Source organism: Phalacrocorax aristotelis, chromosome 5, assembly GCF_949628215.1.
Source record: "Phalacrocorax aristotelis chromosome 5, bGulAri2.1, whole genome shotgun sequence".
In the NCBI taxonomy this organism is placed as follows: Eukaryota; Metazoa; Chordata; class Aves; order Suliformes; family Phalacrocoracidae; genus Phalacrocorax; species Phalacrocorax aristotelis.
In genome coordinates, this window is record NC_134280.1 from 46,096,267 (window position 1) to 46,119,337 (window position 23,071).

Consider the following 23,071-nt stretch of genomic DNA (forward strand, 5'->3'; position numbering starts at 1 on the left):
CACTGTCAGATTTCAGGAGCAAACACTTGTCCTATACAAGATAGGGACACCTCTGCTTCCTTTTTTTTTTTTTTTCCTGAGGAGAGAGGAAGTCTCATCCCAGCTTTGTAAAGGTTAAGGAGCACATCCTTTGCTACCAGCTGCACTTCTGAGCTTGTTGCTTCTTCAATGGCATTTAAACCCAGATCTGTGCATTCAAACACAGCAAAACACATACCTATCTCTAGGAACATCTAGGGCAGTGTTATAATCTGGTGGCCCTCCAGGCAGCATATTGAAGAGCAAGTGATTTGTGCCTCGATCCCACCTAAGGCAGAAGAAGAAACAGACAATGATTAGAAAGGTGTTCTCTACATATGGATGATAAGTTCCATCAAAGCCTAGCTCTGGCATTGACTCACTGATTCCTCCCCTCCTGCATTAACCTTACTTTTCCCCACCCTGTGTTCTTTAAATTCACACACTGAAGTTTCAGTAAATACCTGGATAACTGTGCCAAAGCCTGAGCTGTCTCCTTGATACGGAGCGCGTTCTGATTGAGGACATCTATGGATGGCACAAAAAGGCAGGCCCGGTTGACATCATCAGTGTAGAATTCACTGTCGGAGATGGCAGTCAGCAGCTCATTGTATTCCCTGGAAATAGTGTTGCTCACCGACGTCCCGTATTCATCCACATACTTTTTCAGTGAGTAGATGTATACCTTGATTTTGTTTTTGGGATTGAAGCCACATCGATAGACATCGAAGCAGGTGTGCATCCTGCAGCTGAGGTCTCCCCGCTCAGGAATAGGGCTATCAGCGGGAAGCTTGACCACAGGCACATCATGGACACTGCGTTTTTCAATGGTCCAGTCACTGGATGACTCAATAGAGTGAGGCCAAAACTGGAACACTCCTGTGGCAATTAGGCCAAGCAGAACTATGGAAAAGAGAGTGATGTAGTATATGCGATGCTTGGTTTTCATCCTTGGGATGAGGGCTGGACCCCGGGTGTTATATTTGGCCGAGGCACACATAATGGAATCAGTTATCTCTTGTCTCTACAAAACAGAAAGAGAGAGGTTCTAGGATGAACTCTCAAAGAGATTCTCTGTATTGTGATAACCATGTAACATCTGATTAACCCTTTCAAGACAGGTTCTTTGCCTCAACAGATTACAGTAAAAGTCCTTCAGGTGCTCACATGTCCAACTGAAATGTAAGATGCCAACTGAGACTGCTGCTCAGCGAGGACAACTTGAGGCTAATCTGCTGGGCTTGGCTGTAATGGAATGATGTTGGCCAGTTAACAACCACAAGTCAGAAAATGACATGGCTTAGGCAGCAAGGGAAGGTAAAAAATCTCTGACACTGCAGAAGTAGGCACTGCTCCATCTACATCTAACTGTATTCATGGTGACTACTAATAAAAAAATAAACTGCTCATCTACAGGTGAAGAGAAACAACCCAGTTACGCCACAAAGGGCTTATGATGGGGCATCACACAGAACTTAGGATCATGATACTGCTTCTAAGGTAAAGGTGCTTTCAAACCAAATTTTACAGGAGTCCCACTGTTATCTGACTAGAATGATGCTAAATGACAAGAAAAAGGAATTAATTTGTCATCTTTGTCAAAATGCCTTTTTGGACAAAAGAGTGTTCTATGACCTGCCGCTGCAGCCACATAAAGAAAAGCATTTAAGTAATAGTTCACTGTAGCCTGAATAAGACTTGTGGTGAAAAATATGATGTAATATAAAGTATCAGAGAGTCACACAACTACTGTCATCTTTGATGCTACTTACGAATTTTTTCACACAGAACTGTGGTTCCAGCAAGAAGCAATTTATATTAACTACAGACTGAAGAAATGGCTACTTGTTGCACACAGAAAACCCGTTTATGTTTTCAAGTAAAGCTTTCATAATAAATAAATCCAACCTGAACTCTCCAAAATGGGAGCTTTTTAAATGTAGTAAGGATGTTTATCCTGAAGAAGAGTGTGGATGGTATAATTATGTGTTTTCCTTTTGGACAAATGGGATGTTTTCCTACTTTGTGAGCAAGAAGTACAGTTGTCTGTACAGCAGACAAGAAATATGAATAAACAAAGTATCCATAGGGCATTAAATGCTCTTTATAACAAATTGGGTTATGTTTATTTGGCAATTCTTAACAAACAACTGTTAGGATGGGGTAGCTAACGCATGGAGTAACTGCACTTACGCAGAGCAGCACAAAAATAACCTCAGGCATTAACTGATATTCCACTTTTAACAGTTGCTCTCATTGATGTACGTTCACATTCTGACTCTGGAGAGATCTTTTAAGGCCTACCATACCAGACAATACATGTGCGATGTGGTTATCAGGATAAGTGCCAGAATGCTACATTACTATCAGTTTTATAACTAAAGCTTCCCATACGCTTCTGACCATTAACCGTGTCATTCCTCCTTCCTGATATCGCCCCAAAACCACTTGTATTATAACAAAAATTACACATTTACAGCAAACATTTAAGTCAGTCAGCAAAGTGGTGTAGACCTGAGCCTGAAGGGAGGAAAAAAACTCAATCAAATGTAGTTCTCCACCCACGGAACCGCTTATTTTTTAACGTTTAATTAACCGTTTATTTTTAATGGTTTACGTTTATTTCGTAGATCTTTTGACAGAGCACATAACCCACCTGCAGGCACCAGAGAAGCTCTACCAGCACTTGAGGCATTAGAGGTAACAGGAATAAGGCACTGCTGAGCCACAGAGGCGGCACAAAGACCCCGAGATGTGACAGGCGGTAACGGGGGCTCCTGAGGGACGACGCCGCAGCTGCGGGAGGGCCCGGCCCGCCCGGCCTCCCCACACGGCGCCGGCCAGGCGGGCCTCGGCGCCCCACGCCGCCCGCCCACACTCACCTCCGCCCGCAGTCACTCGGACCCCGCTGGCGGCCCCACGGAGCGGGGCTCGCCGGTCCTGCTCCCGGTCCCAGTCCCCGCCGGCTGCCCCAGTCCCCGCCGCCTCCCGGCCTGGCAGCGGCAGACTTGCGCATGCGCATGTCCCAAGAGCGTCGCCGTCCGGCCGCTCCAGCGCGAAGGGCGCCTCCCGGCGGCGGGAGGGCTGAGGCGCAGCGGGGCCTGCCGGGCGCGTGCCTTCAACACGCCTTGAATTTACCTGTGACTTCAGCCTCTTTTTAGGGGAAGAAAACCAGTCTTTTCAACGTGCAAACATCTCCAGTCGAAGGCCGTGCCCTCTCCTCCCCTCCACCTCACGTTCCTGCCCCGCCATGCCCGGCAGGCTCCTTGCCTTGGCTCCCCTCTGAAGCCTGCTTTACATTTTGGGGAGTTTTCTCAGCTGTTGATGACTTTCCTTCCAACAGTGGACTGGATTTAGCTCCACCCCAGTGACTGAAGCCTGGCTGCAGGATGTGGGAATGCCTTTTCCGGCTGAATGGGACCTGTCTTGGTCTGCAGGCAAACTCACCCTTTGCCAAAAAAAATATAAAATGTGGGTAAGATCACAGTCATACACTGGTTTGGGCTGGAAGGGGCCTTTAGAGTCCACCTAGTCCAACCCCCGTGCAATGACCAGGGACATCTTCAACGAGATCAGGTTGCTCAGAGCCCTATCCAACATGATCTTGAATGTTTCCAGGGTTGGGGCGTCTACCACCTCTTGGGCAACCTGCTCCAGTGCTTCACCACCCTCATCGTAAAAAATTTCTTCCTTATATCCAGTCTAAAACTACCATCCTTTAGTTTAAAACCATTACCCCTTGCCCTGTCATAACAGGCCTTGCTAAAGAGGTTGCCCCCATCTTTCCTATAGTCCCTCTTTAAGTACTGGAAGATCGCAATAAGGTCTCCTCACAGCCTTCTCTTCTCCAGGCTGAACAACCCCAATCTCTCAGCCTTTCTTTATAGGAGAGGTGTTCCAGTCCTTGGATCATGTTTGTGGCCCTCCTCCAGACCCCCTCCAACAGGCCCATGTCCTTCTTGTGCCGAGGGCTCCAGAGCTGGACACAGCACTCCAGGTGGGGTCTCACCAGAGCAGAGTAGAGGGGCAGAATCACCTCCCTCACCCCCCCGGCCATGCTGCTTTTGATGCAGCCCAGGATACGGTTGGCCTTCTGGGCTGCAAGCACATGTTGTTGGCTCAAGATGCTGCAGCTGAACCATGCACACTGCAACAGTGCAGCAGCGACATTTCAGCAGCAGCAATGTAGTGTCCCTGCATGGGGCACCCATGTTCTCTACCTTTCTCTGCTCTCTGAGCTGATACCAGCAGACCCTGGCTATGTTCAGTGCCACTGAGGTAGAAACGAGGATGACTTTACATCTCCCACCTGTAAACAGTTCTCACCTCTTCTAAACAGGCTCTTCTCTCCTGCCAGACATGGCCTGTTTTAGGAGCTAGTCCTCTGTTTTGTAAAGCTGCGGGTCTCCAGGCAGCACTGCAACAGCCACAGAGCTACCAAAGCTCAGCAACGTCCTGCCATGCTAACTTCTCCTGCTGCAGCCCATTCAGTCACCTGATTTCTGGACCAGAAACATCTCTAGTCTGCTACCTGCTCTCTGCCACCTGGGATGCAAGGCAGGCCAGCTCTGGGCCTGTCCTGTAATCGTTTGTTGTTTAAAAGACTCTACCACGTGTATCCCACAGTGCCAACTTTCACTGGCCTGAAATATATTACTCCCCTCTTCAATTTTTCTTGTATCCATTTTTATATATTTGTATTTCATGTACAATGGTGAGGTGATGGTGTACTATCCTATAATGTGTCTTTGTGAAAGGGTTTGTACCTGTCCCTGCTCTAAACTGAGTCTCTCTGTCTGTGTCTCTCTCACACACGGAGAGTACAGTGTTCTTAAGCAGTCTTGACTGTCGGCAGTGGATTAGTTCCCTTCCACTTCACCTGCCCTTGGGAAAACTGCTTTCTGCAAAGCCATCCACACGCACACACAGAGGCAGCTCTGTGCTCCCACAAGAAGGGAAAAGCACTGTCACTGCAGTGCTTTCTCTCTCAACCTCTTCTTGCACACATTGCATAGCAGGTGATGTAGCATTCTTAGACTCACTGCTACCTTCTTCATCCTGTCCATGACATTCAAAGCCAACAACAGAAAGGACTCATAGATCTTAAAGCGTCCTTTCTGAACACTGGTACTGGCTTTTTACTCCTCCCTAGTGCAAGTTACTAGGGTTTGTTAGAGCACAGTGCTTCTGGTTCTAACCGATCAGCTTGAAATTGCTGCAAGCTCCCCCATTCATGAATCAGTGGCAGGAACTCGCCTTTTGGAGGGTGAATGGACCATGACTGATTCTGTGAATTAGAAGGGGCACCATTCATGTGCTGGGGCTGCTGGGACAAGCACTGGATCTCCACAGCCAAGTGTCTCATCAGCCTGAGCTGTGCCTGGATGTGACAGAGCTGGGAGTGGGGTCTGCAGCCCTGGCATGTGACGGGGACACTGGCTGGTCCACGTGCAGCTGGGGGGGGGGGACTGGGGGCCACCGAACGCAGCCTGCGCCAGCCCATGCAGTGCCCACCAGTGCTTACTCTACCTCCCTGCTCTGCCAGGGAGAAGAAAGTGCATCGAATCCATTGTAGCTGAAGCATTCACAGAGGCTTGATGATTGTTTGATCCCTGTAGGAAAACTTGGAAAGCAGTGCAAGTTTATTAAAAGCTGGAATTAAAGAAATGCAAGCAGCACCATCTATTTTATTTCAAATTAGAAAGAAAAATGGAGGAGGTAGTCTGTTTTGATAGAGATTTCCCTGAAACCACATCAGGGAGCCTGTTTATATTCTAGTGATGTAGCTAAGCCAGACAAGTCTGCAGCACAGCATCTATTTTTAGACTCCAGGTTGCCATTTATAGCTGTAAAAATATTCATCAACATCTGGAAAACAGACTATAAATTTTTATAAATGCACAAGAGAAGTCAGATATTTTACCTCCCTTTGCTTTGCCCTTTTATGTCCTGCCTTATATGACTCTTTGGGGGTCACCTGGGAATTTGTTTTTAAGGGCTTTACCATCACACCATACATTTGCCTGCTGTCGCATACACCATCATGTATTTTTCTGCTGGGATGATCAGTATACAGAAGAGAAAGAAACAGTCAGACAGCCTTCTGCTACTGTGTCTCCACACACGTAAAGCAGCTGCATATGAGATTATGGTGCACCTTATGCAATCAGTGCTGGAAGCAGCACATTCTGAAAACACCTTTGTCATAAAAGGAGGTCATTTTAAAAGGCAAATATGAAGGGGAAACTAATGGTTTGGGGACATCTTTTCCACCTTATTTTCAACCTATGGCATAGCATAACTAAAAAACCATAGCTCATTTTTTTTCTTCTGAATAATTTGTCTGACTATTACCAGTACAAAAGGTACTGGACTAAATGAAAGAGTTTTTAGCACAAGAGAAGGCAGGATACCGTAACAGCCAGGTCATTGCCTTGGTTCACTATTTTGGTTTATGTCTTACAACCAAACAATACCCTAATTTACGTTAGTTGAGTTTATCTTTAGTCTGATCAAGAAACTGTATCTAGCAGCTAATTGCATGGTTTTACATCTTGAGCCAGCCCATCATATACTTCCAGTACTGCTGGTTTGTGACTGATGGCGCTGGTCAATGCAGTGATCTGCCTGATGTTGGTAACTCTACATCCTCTACTGTTTTCCTGAACTGAAAAGAAAAAGAAATGTAAATATACTTTGGAGGTCTGCTGCTCTAGCTCCCACTGAAGGATGTGAGACATGAGGCAATTCGGTTAGGCAAGTGTTCTCTTCAAAGAAACTATAATGTGGCAGAAACATGCAGATAGAAACACCCTGTCAGTGTGCATTCCCCCCACCCTAAAGCTTTCAGCTGTCACAGTTTGCAGATGCATTAACCTTTAATCAATTGAATACTTTCTGCAGTGAGGTATTCAGGGAAAGAATGGGTCATGACAAGCATTTGCCTAGAATAACTAAGTGCTCATGCATGAGCTGTGCCATCAGACCTTGCTGGATAGCAGCAGGGAATAGAGAGGAGAGAGAGCTAAAAATAGCCTTCCCTTGCAGTGTTTTTCCAGACTATTTTTGATTCTTCATTTTGATAAGGTCGACTGGCTATTTGCTAAAAATAACCAATCCTAGCAAACTGAGGACAAAAAGTAGAGCATTTATAACCATCTCAGACTCTTTAGTACATTTGTTGGCTGCAGACCATCTAGGATCTTGTCATTGGTCAGTTGCCTGTGTTTTATGTAATTGGTAATAAATAAAGCATAAATTGGAATGAAGAAAGAGTGTATCTTGCCACTCTGGTTTTCTTAGATGGAATGCACATCCTCTTGTATATAAATCCTTGTAGGTTACCCTGCCCTGTTCTTCATGATGCAGTCTGCATTGGTTCAGAAAGAACTAAAACAATTACCTGTTAGGTCAGCCCATCTTACAAAAATAGCTGCATATGCAATTAAAAGTGCAAAAGCAGCTTTATTCTTTTGCACGCCTGATACTTTAGATGCAGAAATTTCAAGGGGTGTGATTCATGTAACTTCCTCCATGAGAAGGTTTTTTTATCCAGCCCTTGTGTACCGCCATCTCTCTGATGAAATGAAATCACTGCTGTGCCAGCAGCAGAAGAGCAACAGAGGGGTTCTGTAACCAAGTAACTGGAGGAGGACTGCAGAGAAATTGTCAATATAAATGATAATTTGACCCCAAGGCAGGTTTTAAGAAACTAGGTGGTTATGGTGATGGGGGGAGCACACATCAGTTAGCCCAGCTGTACACTCTGTTGGATGCATTCTAATAAAGACAACAATTAAGCGTTGTATTGCATTGTAGATGTATTAGCATTTATTTAGAAAAAAAAAAAATCTATCATACAGTACATTTGAGCAGCTGCCCTTCTTCAGTTACGGTAGAGAACTATTAAGTTACTAGTGAATATTTTGCCTTAGAGGTATTTTGCTTGGGGTCTATTCAGTTTCTTTAAGGGAAAACTCATCTTCACAGATTTCTTCCTTAAACATGTATGATCCTTCATAAATATTTATCTAGAATGGGCCGCACCTATGCTGTTCACTTAACTGCAATGTAACACGTTAATAATTCACAGATTCTCCCCTCCCACAAACATGGACATATCAAGGGTAGACCTGAAATGCATGCTAGGGAAGTTTCTATGACCGAGAGCAGTGCTATACAGGAAATTCCCACCTCTAACCTAAAAACACTGAACATTTCTCTGGAGTAAGAGAGAAGGGGGAAAAAAGAAAGAGAGACTGGAACATGGCAAGGACCATGAAACCATCTAGGATGCCCTCTGTGCTCAAATTCATTATAACCTCAACACAAAAATTGTATGCAAAGCGGAGCTTATAATCTTGTTTAGTTACAATGGACACAAGCAATGAAGGCACAGTGTTATACTCATCTTGATGGCTTTTCTTATTTTAGATTAAACACAGCAATTAAAAAAACATAGATGAGTAGCTTCATCATTTCAGGTACTGCTCTGTTTGCCTATTGCTGGACAAACTGGTAAAACGAAAGAAATGGGGGGGAACAGTCCTTAATAATTTCTCTATCTTTTTTTTTCTGTAGAGATTTGCCACACAGAAAAAAAAAAAGGCCATTAATAATAATGATGAGAAACTGTGATAAGGGAGGACATCTAACATGGAGGAAGCAGAAGGAACAAACCATTTCTAGAGGCAGAGCCTGTGTTTTTTTCTGTCAGGGTATTCTTACAGCAAATAAGAGTTGATTTAACTTCTGTAAACACATACACAGGACTTTCTAAATGTTTACAAATTCTTTTCAACCAGTAAAGGTGATTTTCAAAATTTATGGGGTTTGTACAGTCCAAATGAACGTTGCTTATTCCAACAGCAGCCTCATAACATCATGTTTCTCTCTAGCTTTATTTCCAGTTATATTTTGATTTTCTGTGACCAAGCTAACATTCCTCAGTGGAGAGCTCCTCAGGCCTGTCTTAAACCTGAAAAGAACATGGAAAATATTCCATTCAACAAAGTGTGTGGCTGTCCTGTTATTTTGTGTTACAGCAAGCTCAGATTGAAATTACTGTGAGCCATATTATATTAGCTGTGAGGATTTTGAAAGTGTATTACACCCTCTTTCCTACAGAGAGGTGTGCTTTACTAGCTGCTACCACACAGAGACAGTACAATAAACCTGCTTTCTGAGCAGTAAACATCTATGGGTGAAAAACATACTATATTAATTGTTACTATTGTATATTAACATACTCAAACCATAGGAGTGACCAGAATACCAAAAGAAAAGAAAATTAGGAGTAATTAATGGTTGATTTTGCTATAGGAGTTCCCTAAAACACCACTTCAACTAATGCCTATACAGTCTTACCTGGTTCTCCATTTCAAAGAGCTTTCTCCCTAAATTTTCATTGCTCAGACCCTCCTTGGGATACATGAATAAGAGGGGGCAAACAAGTAAGTCCATTGTGCTTTGGCTGTACATCTCACCTCCCATTCCTTTGAGACCTGTCTTGTGCTATAGCTTTCTTTGTAGACACCCAAGAGCAAATGAAAAATAAATTACAATAATCAAAATCTGTACTTCAAAATATTGTATGTGGACAAATGCCAAGCTAATGATGCTTATAACTAGCCCTTATATTCATCTTACCAATCACCTCACCACCTTGCCTCATCGCTGGCATCTGAGAGAAGGACCAGTTGCTTCTAGCAGCTGCCACGGGCAGCACCATCTTCTCCTCAGCCCCTGGTCAGATTCTCCTTCTCACTGTCCAGCCAGTTCTCCACCATCAGCTCATCAAAGTGCAGTCACATCAATTATTTGCTACCTATGCCTTGGTAATTTGGTTTATGATATAGATGTATGCTTTTGTCACTCATTCTGATGTGCCCGTCTGCCCAAATCTATGATGCCCAAGAACAAAACCAACAGAGCCGCCAACGGTACTGCTGTGAGCCATCAATCACTGACATCCCACCTCACAAAGTAGCTGTAAAATGAGAGCTGTTTTACTTGAGGATAGAACCAAAGAATAATCTGAATTTCCTATTAAGTCTCAATACTGCCCTTCTCCTAAATTATCTGCAGAGAAGTAATCTAAGCAAGATGCATGTATTTCATGGGACCATGGATTTTTTTCCTGCCTTTCCAATTTCATATTTGAGGCTTGATCAGAGGAGTAGAAATCAGTTTTTCACCTGTGATCAGCAAATTCCAACTGCTGGAATCCAAACTGACAGCACAGAATTTAGCCTAAATTTTATCTTTCACCTCTCCAATTCATTATGTAAACACATTCCATAATGCCACCAGGATTACTATTAGAACAAATTCCAGGAGGAGAAAGGCACACTTCCATTCACTTTTCATGGGCAATTTCCTTCAATTATGGATTAATATGTATGCAGCAAAACCAGCTTAAATTCCTTTAAGATACGTAAAATTTTACAGTACCAAAATTAAAGAGCTTTGTATCTGTGAAAGAAGCTTTCCATCTAAAATACTTTATCACCATCATACAGGAAACAGTGTCTTTTAAAATGGAAAAGAGAAGAAGGAGAGGTGACTGAAGAATACTGTTTAGTCAAAAAATCACCCTGCAAATTGACAAATGTAGCTAAAAAATTGCCTTAATTATCCTGATAATGGTGGAAGATGCCACCTTGGAAGCCTGTGGGCTTAAAGTAGGTACACCTAGCATGGTGGCAGAAGCAGCATTCTCTGCATTGTCCTGCCAATATACCTCACTGCTAACCAGAAGGGATGGACTTCCAGGAATAGGAAGGCTGCAGAAAGAATATCTACTTTCAATCGCCTCTCCGTTCTTAGTTCTGTTGTGGACACTGTGCCAAGAGGCCAGTGGGTGCTGTTTATTTATATGAATACAAAAAAGAAAGATAGAAACAAGGACAGGCATTTCACCGATCAAGGGTGTTGGATACTGTGTGATCTGAAGTTAGACTGGAAACCAACACAAAATTTACAGAACTCAGGCTAGATGACCATGGTTCTAAGAGCCCCACCCATGCAGATGAACCCATACACATGCTTATTTACCCTTAGCTGAGGCTAAGTTAGGGCTGGCACTGGGTTCTATCTCCCAAAAGCACCTCTTTCTGAAAGCAGTCATCTTCTGGCCCTGAAATAGTTACATCTGATCATCATTCAGGAAAAGGGAAACTTTATACATTTCAATGATCTCAAGTCTCCGTCTTCCTGGAAAGCGTGAAAGAAGCATAAAAAAATGACACCACAGGACCTTATAAGAGAGTTAAGAGCATATTCATTAGAAATGAAATACAAAATACAGTGATGTCACAGGACGGGGGCAGCAGGCGAACAAGACCCCCACCATTCCCTACCCTCACCCCAATCCAAGGAATGCACCTATATAATACAAATTAGAGATCTCAAACAGGGGGGAGAGGAGGGGTTTTACAAAGTGATTTTCTTCCTATACAGAAAATATATTATTTGCTGGAAGTCACTGCTGAGCTGCTAGGGGCCCAGGGTCAGTCACTGCTCAGGAAATTCCCTGAAGGTACGCAGACCCCTACTGCTTCCCCACCAGTTTGCTGAACACATCATAGATCTCTGGCTTTTCCTGTGCAAACTGCTCGGCTGTGTTTTTCTGTAGCCAGTCGGATGAACGCATCTGTTGCTGCAAGAGGCCAATGAGGTCACCAAGGTTGGAGCTACTGGCACAAGTAGGCTCCTGGTGGCGGGACACAAAAATTACTTCATCTGTGCTATCTGCTTTGCCATCCTGATCTGACTGACAAGGCTGCTCCTTCTCCTCAGCCAGTATTTCCTGCTCCCGCTCTTCCAAAACCTTGCGGATCCGTTGCATACCTGCAGTGGTATAAGGAGAGAAACACTACTGGATTAGTTTAAACCACAAGTGTACCTAAGTCTGTCAAGATTCAGAAGAATATGGAGGACAGAAGGAAAGGAAAGAAAGCCAGAGGTGACAAGAGGATAATAATAGGATAAGTTTAGGATTAAGGAGAGGAGTAAACAGTGCTGCAGAAGTTCTGGTGTGAGGAAAAAGAGAAGAAAACATTACTCACCTAACTGTAGCCGATGGGTCTTGTCAGCAAAGATGATGCGGAACCATCCGGGTTCACTGCATTCAAAGGCTTTACCACAGGACAGGAGGACCTTGTTATCCAGAAAACGCCTCCAGAGCAGCATCTCCTCCTCAAATGTGCCTGTCCTAAGGTACTAGGGGAGTCAGCAGAAGGGCCAGAGGTTAGTAACATACAGGCTAAATCACTTAGATCCTCATGAATTTGTGATTCCAATGAGGTCTGCAAAGGCCAGGGGAAACACCTTTTACCTCTGAAGTACAGCAGTTGTGATATAAAGGAAGAAATGGGGAGGAAAGTGGCTTGAGAACAGTAAGATTCCTGCAAGGAGGGAAATACACAGACAGACGAAAGGAAAAGAATGGGCAGAAATACCAGGCAGCCCTTCCCTTGGCTTATCAGACATAAGATTTGTTAAAACAAAATGCTTATCACAATATTGAACCTTCCTCTAGATACAGTTGCACCACATGCCTGCCCTCACCCCAGGAGAAGCCTCCCTTCCTAAGACTACCAACCTTTCGGAAATCAATCCAGACAAAGAAGCCTGCATTGCGGTTGAGAAAAGGAACCCCAAGTGTCTTCAGCTCATCTGTCACATATGTATGGGCAGCTTTTAGGCGGGCATGGTTGGCCCTCAGGTACACCTGGTTGATCCAGTCTGACCAGAAGATGATAAAGAAAAAAAAAATATCACAAACTATAGAAAGAATTCATAGAATCATAGAATCGTTAAGGTTAGAGAAGACCGGTAAGATCATCGAGTCCAACCGCTAACCTATCACTGCCAAGTCCACCACTAAACTATATCCTCAAAGCACCACATCTACCATTCTTTTAAATACCTCCATGGATGGAGACTCCACCACCTCCCTGGGTAGCCTGTTCCAGTGCTTGACAACCCTTTCGGTGAAGAATTTTTTTCTAATATCCAACCTAAACTTCCCCTGGCGCAGCTTGAGGCCATTTCCTCTTGTCCTATTGCTTGTTGCTAGGGAGAAGAGTCTGACCCCCACCTCGCTAAAACCTCCTTTCAGCTAGTTGCAGAGAGCGATAAGGTCTCTCCTCAGCCTCCTCTTCTCCAGGCTAAACAACCTCAGCTCCCTCAGCTACTCCTCATAAGACTTGTTCTCTAATTCAGATCTGTTCAAGTCTCCAAAACACCCACAGTACCTTTTTCCATTTCACCCCTCACCTCCTTTTCTTGTTTTCCGTTTCCTCAAATAGCAAAAAGAGGGGCAAGAACTATTTAGCAGTTTCATGTCTATGCAGAAGAGTATCTTCTTGACCTTCCTGAGGATGTTTCCCTACATTCATAGCCCAGTTGTGGACTGTTAGCACTCCAACCAGGGCAAAGCTAGAAATACAGTTCCATTTTCCTCCTCCCACAAGCCTGTATTCTTTGTCTTTGCTCATCTGGTTCTACACAACACTGGCTATTTCTATACAAATAGCTATGACTTCTTCAAAGCTGCTCCTCTAATTCTGCTCATCAGGAGCTCTGCAGAAATGGTCCTTTTCTGTAGAACTATCAGCCTCATGTTATACGGGCAGCTTCAGGATTACAGAATTAAGCTGTACAAACAGCAGACCACTTGGAAAAGTAAGGGGAGAGGATCCCCCAGGTACCAATACACACAGAACAGCAGAGGACCATACATGGAGCTACTGACTCACCTCTGTCTCTAAGCAGCTGTGCAACCTTGTGCTGGACAGGTCCACAAACCCCATGGAAATAACACAAAGAAGCCACTGCATTAGCAACATCTTGATTCTCTGTATATAAAGTACCAAAACGAATCCCAGAGACAGCAAAATCCTGCAGAAGACATGGAGAGACTACTTTATTACACAGGAAGACCAGGGTCCTATTACTACAGCATGAGGAACCTGAGGACACCAGGCCAACCCTACCAGCCAGGAAGTCACCTCACGATGGCAACCAGCACTCACCTTGCTTATTCCCCACATCACATGAGTCCGTTGTGGATCAGGCAATCTGTATGTAGAAGGATGCAGATGGGCAGTTAGTGTCATAGGTGCTGAAGCTTTTGGATCACCAGTGCAGCATTGCAGAAACAGAGAGGTGGCATTACACGATGACAGACAGTGCAGCATGGAACATCAGTCAAGTAGGGAAAATTCAAATCCGACCTAACTTTAGAAGCTAGGAACTCCCTGGAACCAGGTTTAGACACAATTTTTAAATATTTCAGATATACAGATACTTGCAAGTGCTACATTTCATGCGTAGATTTCCTGCACATATGAAGCTTGTACATATAATGCTAGAAATCAGGCATCTGCCAATGTATTTGCCAAGAACTAGAAGGAATTTTCTTTCTTTCAAACCCCAATGGTGTGGAGACAAAGTTCTTCTTTTGCAATGTTGTACATTCAAGCCCAGCAACACTGAGTTAACACTTAACCAAGTTTATTTTATTTCCTTGCAGAAATTGAAAGAAAAATGGTGAAAACTAGACATTTTTTAAAAACCCAAACATAAAAACACACCATATTTTTAAAAGGCGAGACTTGAAAAGTTTTTCATCTCATTAAATCGACACCTAATAAAACCCATTCTCCAGTCTGTAATAACACTGTGATCCATGACTACTGTATGAAAAAAAAATAAACAGCAACAGAAAGTCTTTACAGGTATCAACAGAAATGTGGGAAAGAGGTAACAATGTTTAGGTAGGAAGAAGAGCCTCTCAACAAATTAGACATCTGCTTCAAGTTTTAGGGACTGTCACAAGCAAATACCAAAGCACACATTGAAAAGTGTACCACGAGAGAAAACTAACTACCATTTTTTACTTGCTAGATTGTATTTGGCAAAATGCATTTGTCATTCAGAAATCACAAAAAAAAAAAAAAAAGAAGAAATCAGCATAAGGCAGATTCAGAATTTGCTAGCTCATGACTTAACTTCCAGTCACAAGTTCTCAGCAAGGCATCACGTTGAATTGTCACTGGAAAATGGCCAGGGAAGTAGGAGCTCATTTTACCTGTCCATGCCTAGGACACTGTGAAACGTGGCCGATTCATCAAAAACTGACAGCATGTAGATCTCATCTACTATCACATGCAATTCATGTCTGCAAAAGGACAAAATGGAGATTACAAAAGAAGGCTGCTTCTGGTTTAGAAGCAGAAATAAATTCAGGCCTGCAGAGACTCACTTTGTACAAAGCAGAGGGACACTAAGGTTTGCAGAAGTAAAGCTTTTTTTTTTTCACAATTCAGAAGGTCTATTATGCGTACATTGAAGTGATTTAAGATATATCCACCTGTCACCTACTGCAACCATATAACAAGATAAAAATTCAGTCATTTCCAACACACTAGTGAAAATTAATTCCTGTATGTACTACCCATCTAGAAGTTCTATTATCATCCACTCAGAATCACATGGACATTGAATCTCAGAGAGTATCCATGATCCATGATGAAGCTGGGAACCCATACTTGTATATTTCTTTGTCTTTGCACATACAGAAAAACTGAGAGGAAAGGAACTCAGCTTCTTACCAGGGAAGCACAGCACTATCATGTTTGCTAGGACTACCAACAAATAAAACTTGCATTTCTTGATGCAAGTTGCTTTGCCACTCCAGATGACAGCACGGTCCATGTTCCCTTGTCCCCTTGCCTCCCATCTTAAGATCACTGCTGTGCTGCTGTGTGGAGGAATAGACTGTTTGCCCGACTTAAAAGGTATTCCCAGATAAATTCAGGGACAGCGAGTAGTCTACCAGATTCTGAAGCTGTATCCGACTCAGGATGCCTCAGCCTTCCAAACTGACATACCTTTTAGCAAATTCCAGGTATTCCCGTAGCTCTGACAAGGAATAGATGTCCCCAAGGGGATTTTGGGGATTGAGAAGAATTAAGGCCCTTACAGTGACACCCTGCAGAACACAAATAATGCAGTATTAAGAGAGTACCCATCATGAAATAAATTTTCAGTCCCTCTACTTCAGCAGTGAGTGTGACACAAGATTCCCCTTAAGGGAAATTACTTTTCCCTTAAGGGAACCATGACTTTTCACCTCAAAGGTTAGATTTGTATGAGAACACTTTAAGCCACAAATTAAGATTTTTTTTCAATTACATCACTTGCAAAGTGAACTGAGCAGAAGATTATAGAATGAATCTATGATTTTGAAAAGAGGGAGTCTGCCACAACCGTTGCCATCTGGTCAGCCAACGAGAAAGGCGCTCTCACACATTCTCAGCATGGTAGAGAACATTCTCTGAGCTGTATGGGTAATTGGGAAGTAACAAATTACTGAAGATTGCCCATGAATGGGGCAACAAAGATAGGTATTTGAGCTAGGTGGATCCAAACTGTTCTCATTTAGAGCACACTTGGCTGGAGATGTCAGATCTGGTAATGATGAAAAGATGCAGCTAAACTTACATAGGGCTTAGGACAATGTCCAAACTTACAGACTAACTCTTCAGAAAGGTGAAACTCATCTGGCATTTACCCTCTAGATTTGCACCTCTCTCCCTCCTGCAAAACCTCTCAGTGTTCTTAGTGGATTCATCTGCACTACTGCACTACAATATTGGGCCCAATGTTATTCAATATCTTTATAAGTGATCTGGATAATGGCATCAAGTGTAGCCTGATGAAGTTTGCTGATGACACCACATTGAGTGGGGAAGTAGACACTCTGGAAGGGAGAGCTGCTCTGCGGGGAGATCTGGATAGGCCGGAAGAGCAGGCCAACAAGAACCTTATGAAGTTCAACAAGGACAAGTGTAAGGTCTTGCACCTGGGAAAACACAGTCCGTGAGTGCAGTACAGACTGGGATCCACCTGGATGGAGAGCAGCTCTGTGGAAAGGGACCTGGGGGTCCTGGTGGACAGGAAGCTCAACATGAGTGAACAGTGTGCTGCTGTGGCCAAGAAGGCCAACAGGACGCTGGGTTGCATCAAAAAGGGCATCACCAACAGATATAAAGTCATTATCCCAGTCTACTCAGCACTTGTCAGGCCACACCTGGAGTACTGTGTACAGTTCTGGTCCCCGCTATACAAAAAGGATGTGGACAGGCTGGAAGGGGTCCACAGAAAGGCCACCTAGATGATCAAAGGACTGGGAAGCTGCCATATGAGGATAGGCTGGGAGAACTGGGTTTGTTTAGCCTTGAGAAAAGGAGGCTCAGACGGGATCTCATCACCATGTACCAGTACTTAAGCTTAGGGCAGCTACAAAGAAGATGGAGACTCCCTTTTTACATGGAGTCACATGGAGAGGACAAGGGGGAATGGACACAAGTTGCTCTTGGGGACATTCTGATTGGACATGAGAGGAAGATTTTTCACAGTGAGGACAGTGACCCATTGGAATAATCTCCCCAGGGAAGTGGTTGACTCGACCACATCGGACACTTTCAAGAGTTGTCTGGACAGGGTGCTGGGCCATCTTTGTCTAGACTGTGCTCTTCCTAGAAAGGTTGGACTAGATGATCCCTGAGGTCCCTTCCAACCTGTGATTCTGTGATACTGTGTAGAGCAGTCAGTTTTGGGCTAACTCAGCTGGCCTTCCTGAAGAAAAAAAACCCTGGGCAGTCCCTACTTCTTAGTGCATGTCCAAATATAGCAGGGGCGGGGCAAGTTGTGATATGAATGGGTTCCAGTGCTTTGTGAATGGTCCAGTACTCCTGGTTTATCCTTTCTGCTGTAACCAAAATTGGACAGACATGACACCGTGGGATTCCCCCTAAGACTGCCCTGAGTTTGCAAGCAGCCTTATCTCAGGTCGTCTACAATGACAACTGGAAAGCCAGGTGCTAGGTTTTGAAAATGTTGTGGTCTTCAGGCCACTTCTGGGATGTACTGCCTCAAACATATTGTAGACTTAACTGGTAATGTGAAGCTCAGCTAAACTCACCTCTGCCCGGGCATCCTGCAAGGCTTTTTCCAGTTTTTCCACTGTAAGCTGAAAAGGCCGAGTGCTTGTTCCAGTAATCTGAAAGACATCACAAAGATAAAAGGCCAAGTTATTTCTATAGAGTCTGCCATGAGCCAATCACCTAGGAAATGTTCCCCAAAAGAAAACAGCAACCCAACAATAACGACCCAGCAACCATCTTCCTATCCTTTTATACTACAGAGAGAATAAATACATAAAAAAAAGTTCATCATAGGCTGGCCACACACAGGGAATTCTCTAGTTATCCTCAAATAACTAAAACAATGTAAGATCTCCATGTGCTCTTCCACCCCTGGGACCATCTTTAGTAGGGCAGTACATACTTCTGCCTCCAAGGCTCAAAATGGCCATTTTTTAAATCTCAAGAGCCATTATTGGGAATAAGATACAAGAAAAGAACAAGACTGGAATCCAGATTTGTGGTCTCAAACAACTTTCTTGCAAATTATGTGCCCAGTTTCCCAGCAATAAATTGGGAACATGTCCACGGGCTGCAGCCTATCCTTGTTCTGAGGACTGCTTTCAGAAGTTCCCAAAGCTCAGCACTTTCGAGTGTCAATTATTTTTTAACTACAGAGTTTGGTATTCCCTTCCCGCAGGTCTTACCTTACTGTCTAAATAGGCATACACCAGCTTGACATTACCATAGAGGAAGACACTCTGGGTAATACCACCATAAAAGGGAGTAGCAATCAGAACAGCTTCTGGAACCGAGAAAACAAAATTCGTTATCAACAGGTCCCAGTCCTTCTCTCTCTTCTAATGTACTTCAGCTAAACGTGAAAGCTTTTTTACAGCTGTGCCCTCTGGAAACACCATAATGTTACTGCCTTTTCCTCCACTTTATTTTTACATTAATTCTTTAATCGTCTGCAAGAACCCAGGTAAACATGAGTATAGCCAACGTTTAGTCTAACAAACTAAAACAGGTCACCATGAAAACAGTGAAGTCAGACAGGGTAAGGCACCAAGTGTGAGTGCATGACATCTGCAGACCATGGAGATGATGAATTTCACAGCAGAGTCTTGCAGGAAACAAGAACTTTGCAGTAGGCCAATGTCAATTCCACTACTTCACTTCCATCAAACAATATTTAAACAGAGTAACACATTATTTCCCAGCAAAAATAAACATTAAAAAGATCTCCCAACCATCCACTTACCCCCTGGATCACAAAGAACTGTAGCTAATGCAGAAAATAAAGAGCCACAACCATTTAAAACAATCACCTACAGAAGAAAGAGAGAGGCTAGTGATAAATTTGTCCATAGAAAGACAACACTTTAAAATAATAATTTCTGACCATACTACTGAAATATATTTTATCCCCAATTCTCTGGTACAGATATTCCCAGAACTTTCCTACTGAAATCCCACTTCTACCAGAAATAACTTGAAACCTGTTCTTTACTTCAGAGACACTTCGTCCCAGTGCTGTTCTTGATTCTAATAAGCAATTTAGAAGAAGAGCAGGCTTTGAGCAGGGAAAAAATCAGGGAGCAGTTCTGAACTCTTAGAAAAGCAAACTACTTTTCATCAGCTAATATGTGGTATTGTCTCTTTGTGGTAACAGCAGCTCCAATCTCCTGCCAAATTTGTGCAAAAGTAGGAACCATTGTCTTGTACAGGAGCAGGTTTGACTCCTGCTTGTAGAAGACTTGCTCACAGGTCCCATGAGTTTCACTCCAAGTATCAGACAGAATCTGCTGCCTTGGAGAAGCAGTGGTCAGCAAATTGATTAGTGGTAACTTCAGTTCATGTGAAGTATGGGCTTCTGCTGAATTATTGCAGGCAGAAAAGCAATGGCTGCACCAGCTCCTGCTGCCTCCAGCACTCAGCAGAGGCAGGAGTCCCTGAACTCTACAGGTACCTGTGCCCAGCCTGCATCTCCCCCAGGTCAGCAGGTCCTGCAGAGACTTGGGTCTTGATTCCTTCCTTACAGCACTGCCTCAAAGTTTGGAAAGGTCTGTTTTCACAGGCTAAAACTACTCTTGGGTCCATTACAGACTTTTGTCCTGAAGGTGTAACAGCAGAAGGGGATGAAATTAAACTCAGCTGAAACAATGGGCACTTTTTATAAGGCTGAGGGATACAGGCACAGTAGGTCCCAGAGCTGAGTAAAGAGATGAAAACAGAAAGCCCCACTGAGCGCACTGCCACGAGGAGTTGGCACACAATAGTAAAGCATGAGGCAAACATACAGTAGACCTGGAGTGTTTTGGCTGAAGTGTGCATGAAAAGCTATTGAAATGGCTATGAATCAATCTCATTTACATGATAAAAGGCTGTCATCTTACCAAATAATTCGTTTTAAAAAAAAAAGAAGTTGCAACTGTGTGACAACAAATGGCAATACATTAGAATAGACACCAATGGAAAGTGGGTTACCCACATTTTCTGCCTTAAGAGGTGCAGGGGCCTTGCAGTAATAGGTCAAAAATCGAGCCACTTCCTCCCGTAAACTGAGAAAGACACAAAAGCAAATATTGATTCAGCTTATTCTCCAAGAGGCTGGCCTTCCCCAGGTCCACATCTCAGGAAAATAAAGCCAGGGCACAGTAAAGTCTGGTAAAAATAGCTAGGAAACAGGATAGCTCAGGCCCACGCCCCAGACATGACTTTTACACATGTCAAAGGTGTCACAATAGTCTATAATGGTCCATACATTCCTGATGAGCTTTAATCGAAGCACAGAAGAGAAGGATTAAAGTCCCCAGTGTTCACTATGTTTCAAAATTGGAGTTACCTAATTCGTTAATGTATACAGTGCTTTAAAAACTGTCTTTGCTTTAGAAAATTTGCATCTTCTCTCACGTGAAAGGATTTTTAACAGGATGAACTGGTAGGGCAGCTAATTTACGGTTTTTGCAAAGAAAAAGATTACTAAATGGCCTAGAAAAGTTTTAACTAGTGAGTGTAGTAACAGAAGTGGTCTGTATTCATCCATTTTGCTTATCAGACAAGTAGTCAAAAAGAGAAGCATAACGGAAAAGACTTACAACATATGTCCCTTCCAGTCAGGATACTGAAGCAGTGGAGGCTCCATCAGATTCATATCTGTCTGTGTCAGCTGGGAGCAACGAGAAGAACCATTAAAAGCACGATCACTGGTATTGGAAACATGGAGATAGACAGGATCCACATACAGGCACACACCTGCATAGACATACACGCACACACGCAACTTCAACAGTTGTAAAACTGGACTGAGAAAGCCACTGACCATCAAAATTAAAGCAGCTTGGAAATGGACCAGCAAACCAATCAGTGGTAACTTCATGTTATGTGAAGTATGAGCTTCTGCTAAGTTATTGCAAGCCAACACTTAACTGCACGGAGATCTACAAAAGGACGCAGAATGGGCAATAGACGTGATGCTCATAACCAAGATGCCTGCAGAAGGCTGTCTCAGCAAATGAAGCAACCCAAATAGTCCCAAAGAGCGTTTTGCCCAAGCTCTGAGGACAAGAGCTTTCAGCTGGAAAGTAAATCCCAATTGTGAAAGCTCAGGTCTAGACTGTCAGAGACAGAAAAAATTCTGAATCACAGTCAGACATGTATTTTCTTTAATAATCTTTCAATATATTATTTTTTAAATGAATTCTAGCTTTCACTTATGTCTCGGTTCCAAGTTACTGCAGCTCCTTCAGATCTATAATTCTGATAAGTTTTGATAAATGTTAACAAGGAGCTTTCAAAAGACAGGAGAAAAAGGAAATTATCTTCTTGGTAATTCTTCCTCAGAGCAGGCACTTTCTTCCTTATTAGGAGTCCATTCTGATCTCGAAGACAGATTCACCTGAACTGTGGAGCCCTTTTAATGTTTATATTTAGATAAAGTATCCACAATAATTTTATCTAAATATTTTCAAGGTTGTAACTATCAAGGGTTTCACATAATCCAGTTCTATGAAGTTGCGAGGGAAAGCACAATGGTGATGGGGCAGAAAGGACATTTTACATGAACAAGAAGGGAATGAACAAATATTATGCACAATGTACCTTCCAAATATTTAATGGCAACCAAGTCTATGAGTCAATATTAAAAAAGGTGAGGGTGGGGCAACACGACAAGAAGGTGACAGTGCAAGGAAGGAGGGAAATTCAACATGCAGTGTGAAAGTTTCTCAACCACATTGAGAACCACAACATTCTGTATTGGTGTTTTAATAACTGGTGCCAAGCTCTGGAGTTTAAAGATACTGTCCTTACCCCATGTAGAATTACAACCTGATATTATAGGATTAAAGTTCCTTTATTCATCTGTAGATGTTCTTGAAGCCTATGCAGCACATAACTGTGCCTCCTTAGATCTCTCTCCTAAACTTATCTAGAGAATGCAACATAAAACATATCAGCAGACTTGGCCAAACATGACTACGCAATAATAATGCATCACCTTTAAGTGTTCCCCTCTTTAAGGGCTAAGGAAACTAGATGGGCCAGCTGAAACAAAGACCATCTGAGATCCCACGCCACAAAATATTCTCTAATTTAAGGGTCAAAAGTTGAAGGCAGTAATCTGATACATCACTTTATTCAGTGGAAACAGTAAGTATTTATTGTCTCAAACAGCAACAAATTATTTGCCTGCAGTCCCAGCTGGTGCTGCATTCAGCAAATCCATCCCGTAGCTCCAGGGTGCAATGACTGAGAAGCTGGCAACAGTATCTTTGTTCAGCTTCTTGCCACAGCATGATGGCTCATCTCACTATAGCCAATGAAGCCGTAACTCATTTTCATAAGGCTAATTAAGATACAGCTGACTACCATCTCTCTGTGCACTACTTACTGCAGGCTTGGTGTTAGTTTTAAGGGAAAAGGACAGTGAAGGAAGGAAGGTACCACCTATGCAGCCTAGAAGGCACCGTTTTTGTGCAGGCGGCAGCTCTGCCTTACCTGTTCTTTTAGCTGGAAGGCGGAGTGGTGGGGTAGCATCCCCCCGAGTCAGTGGAGTGGCAGGCAGAAATAAAACAAGGAACATTTTGAGGGTGGGGATTGGGGGAACAGGAGCA

At 43.3% G+C, this 23,071-nt stretch overlaps 2 protein-coding genes across 13 annotated transcripts in view; both read right to left on the reverse strand.

Moving 5' to 3' along the window:
* Window positions 1–3,054, reverse strand: part of EXT2 (exostosin glycosyltransferase 2) — an 81,084-nt gene extending 78,030 nt beyond the window's left edge. For 2 of the 4 annotated variants that reach the window (XM_075094287.1, XM_075094288.1), the window contains exons 1-3: window positions 2,901–3,054; window positions 483–1,042; window positions 218–307 (exon numbers count right to left, since the gene is read on the reverse strand). In XM_075094287.1, coding sequence (XP_074950388.1) covers window positions 218–307; window positions 483–1,018 — 626 coding nt within the window. In that variant the 5' untranslated portion in view covers window positions 1,019–1,042; window positions 2,901–3,054. Of the gene's footprint in view, window positions 1–217; window positions 308–482; window positions 1,043–2,674; window positions 2,881–2,900 lie in introns of those variants that run through there. The other 2 variants (XM_075094289.1, XM_075094286.1) reach the window with 2 other exon arrangements.
* Window positions 3,055–11,276: 8,222 nt separating this feature from the next.
* LOC142057723 (alpha-ketoglutarate-dependent dioxygenase alkB homolog 3-like) overlaps window positions 11,277–23,071 on the reverse strand; it is a 122,687-nt gene continuing 110,892 nt past the window's right edge. For all 9 annotated transcript variants that reach the window (XM_075094301.1, XM_075094304.1, XM_075094299.1 and 6 more), the window contains 12 exons: window positions 21,056–21,126; window positions 20,449–20,518; window positions 19,219–19,285; window positions 18,662–18,759; window positions 18,014–18,091; window positions 15,918–16,018; window positions 15,116–15,205; window positions 14,058–14,103; window positions 13,782–13,923; window positions 12,623–12,765; window positions 12,087–12,240; window positions 11,277–11,868 (listed from right to left, as the gene is read on the reverse strand). In XM_075094301.1, coding sequence (XP_074950402.1) covers window positions 11,570–11,868; window positions 12,087–12,240; window positions 12,623–12,765; window positions 13,782–13,923; window positions 14,058–14,103; window positions 15,116–15,205; window positions 15,918–16,018; window positions 18,014–18,091; window positions 18,662–18,759; window positions 19,219–19,285; window positions 20,449–20,518; window positions 21,056–21,126 — 1,359 coding nt within the window. In that variant the 3' untranslated portion in view covers window positions 11,277–11,569. The remainder of the gene's footprint in view (window positions 11,869–12,086; window positions 12,241–12,622; window positions 12,766–13,781; window positions 13,924–14,057; window positions 14,104–15,115; window positions 15,206–15,917; window positions 16,019–18,013; window positions 18,092–18,661; window positions 18,760–19,218; window positions 19,286–20,448; window positions 20,519–21,055; window positions 21,127–23,071) is intronic.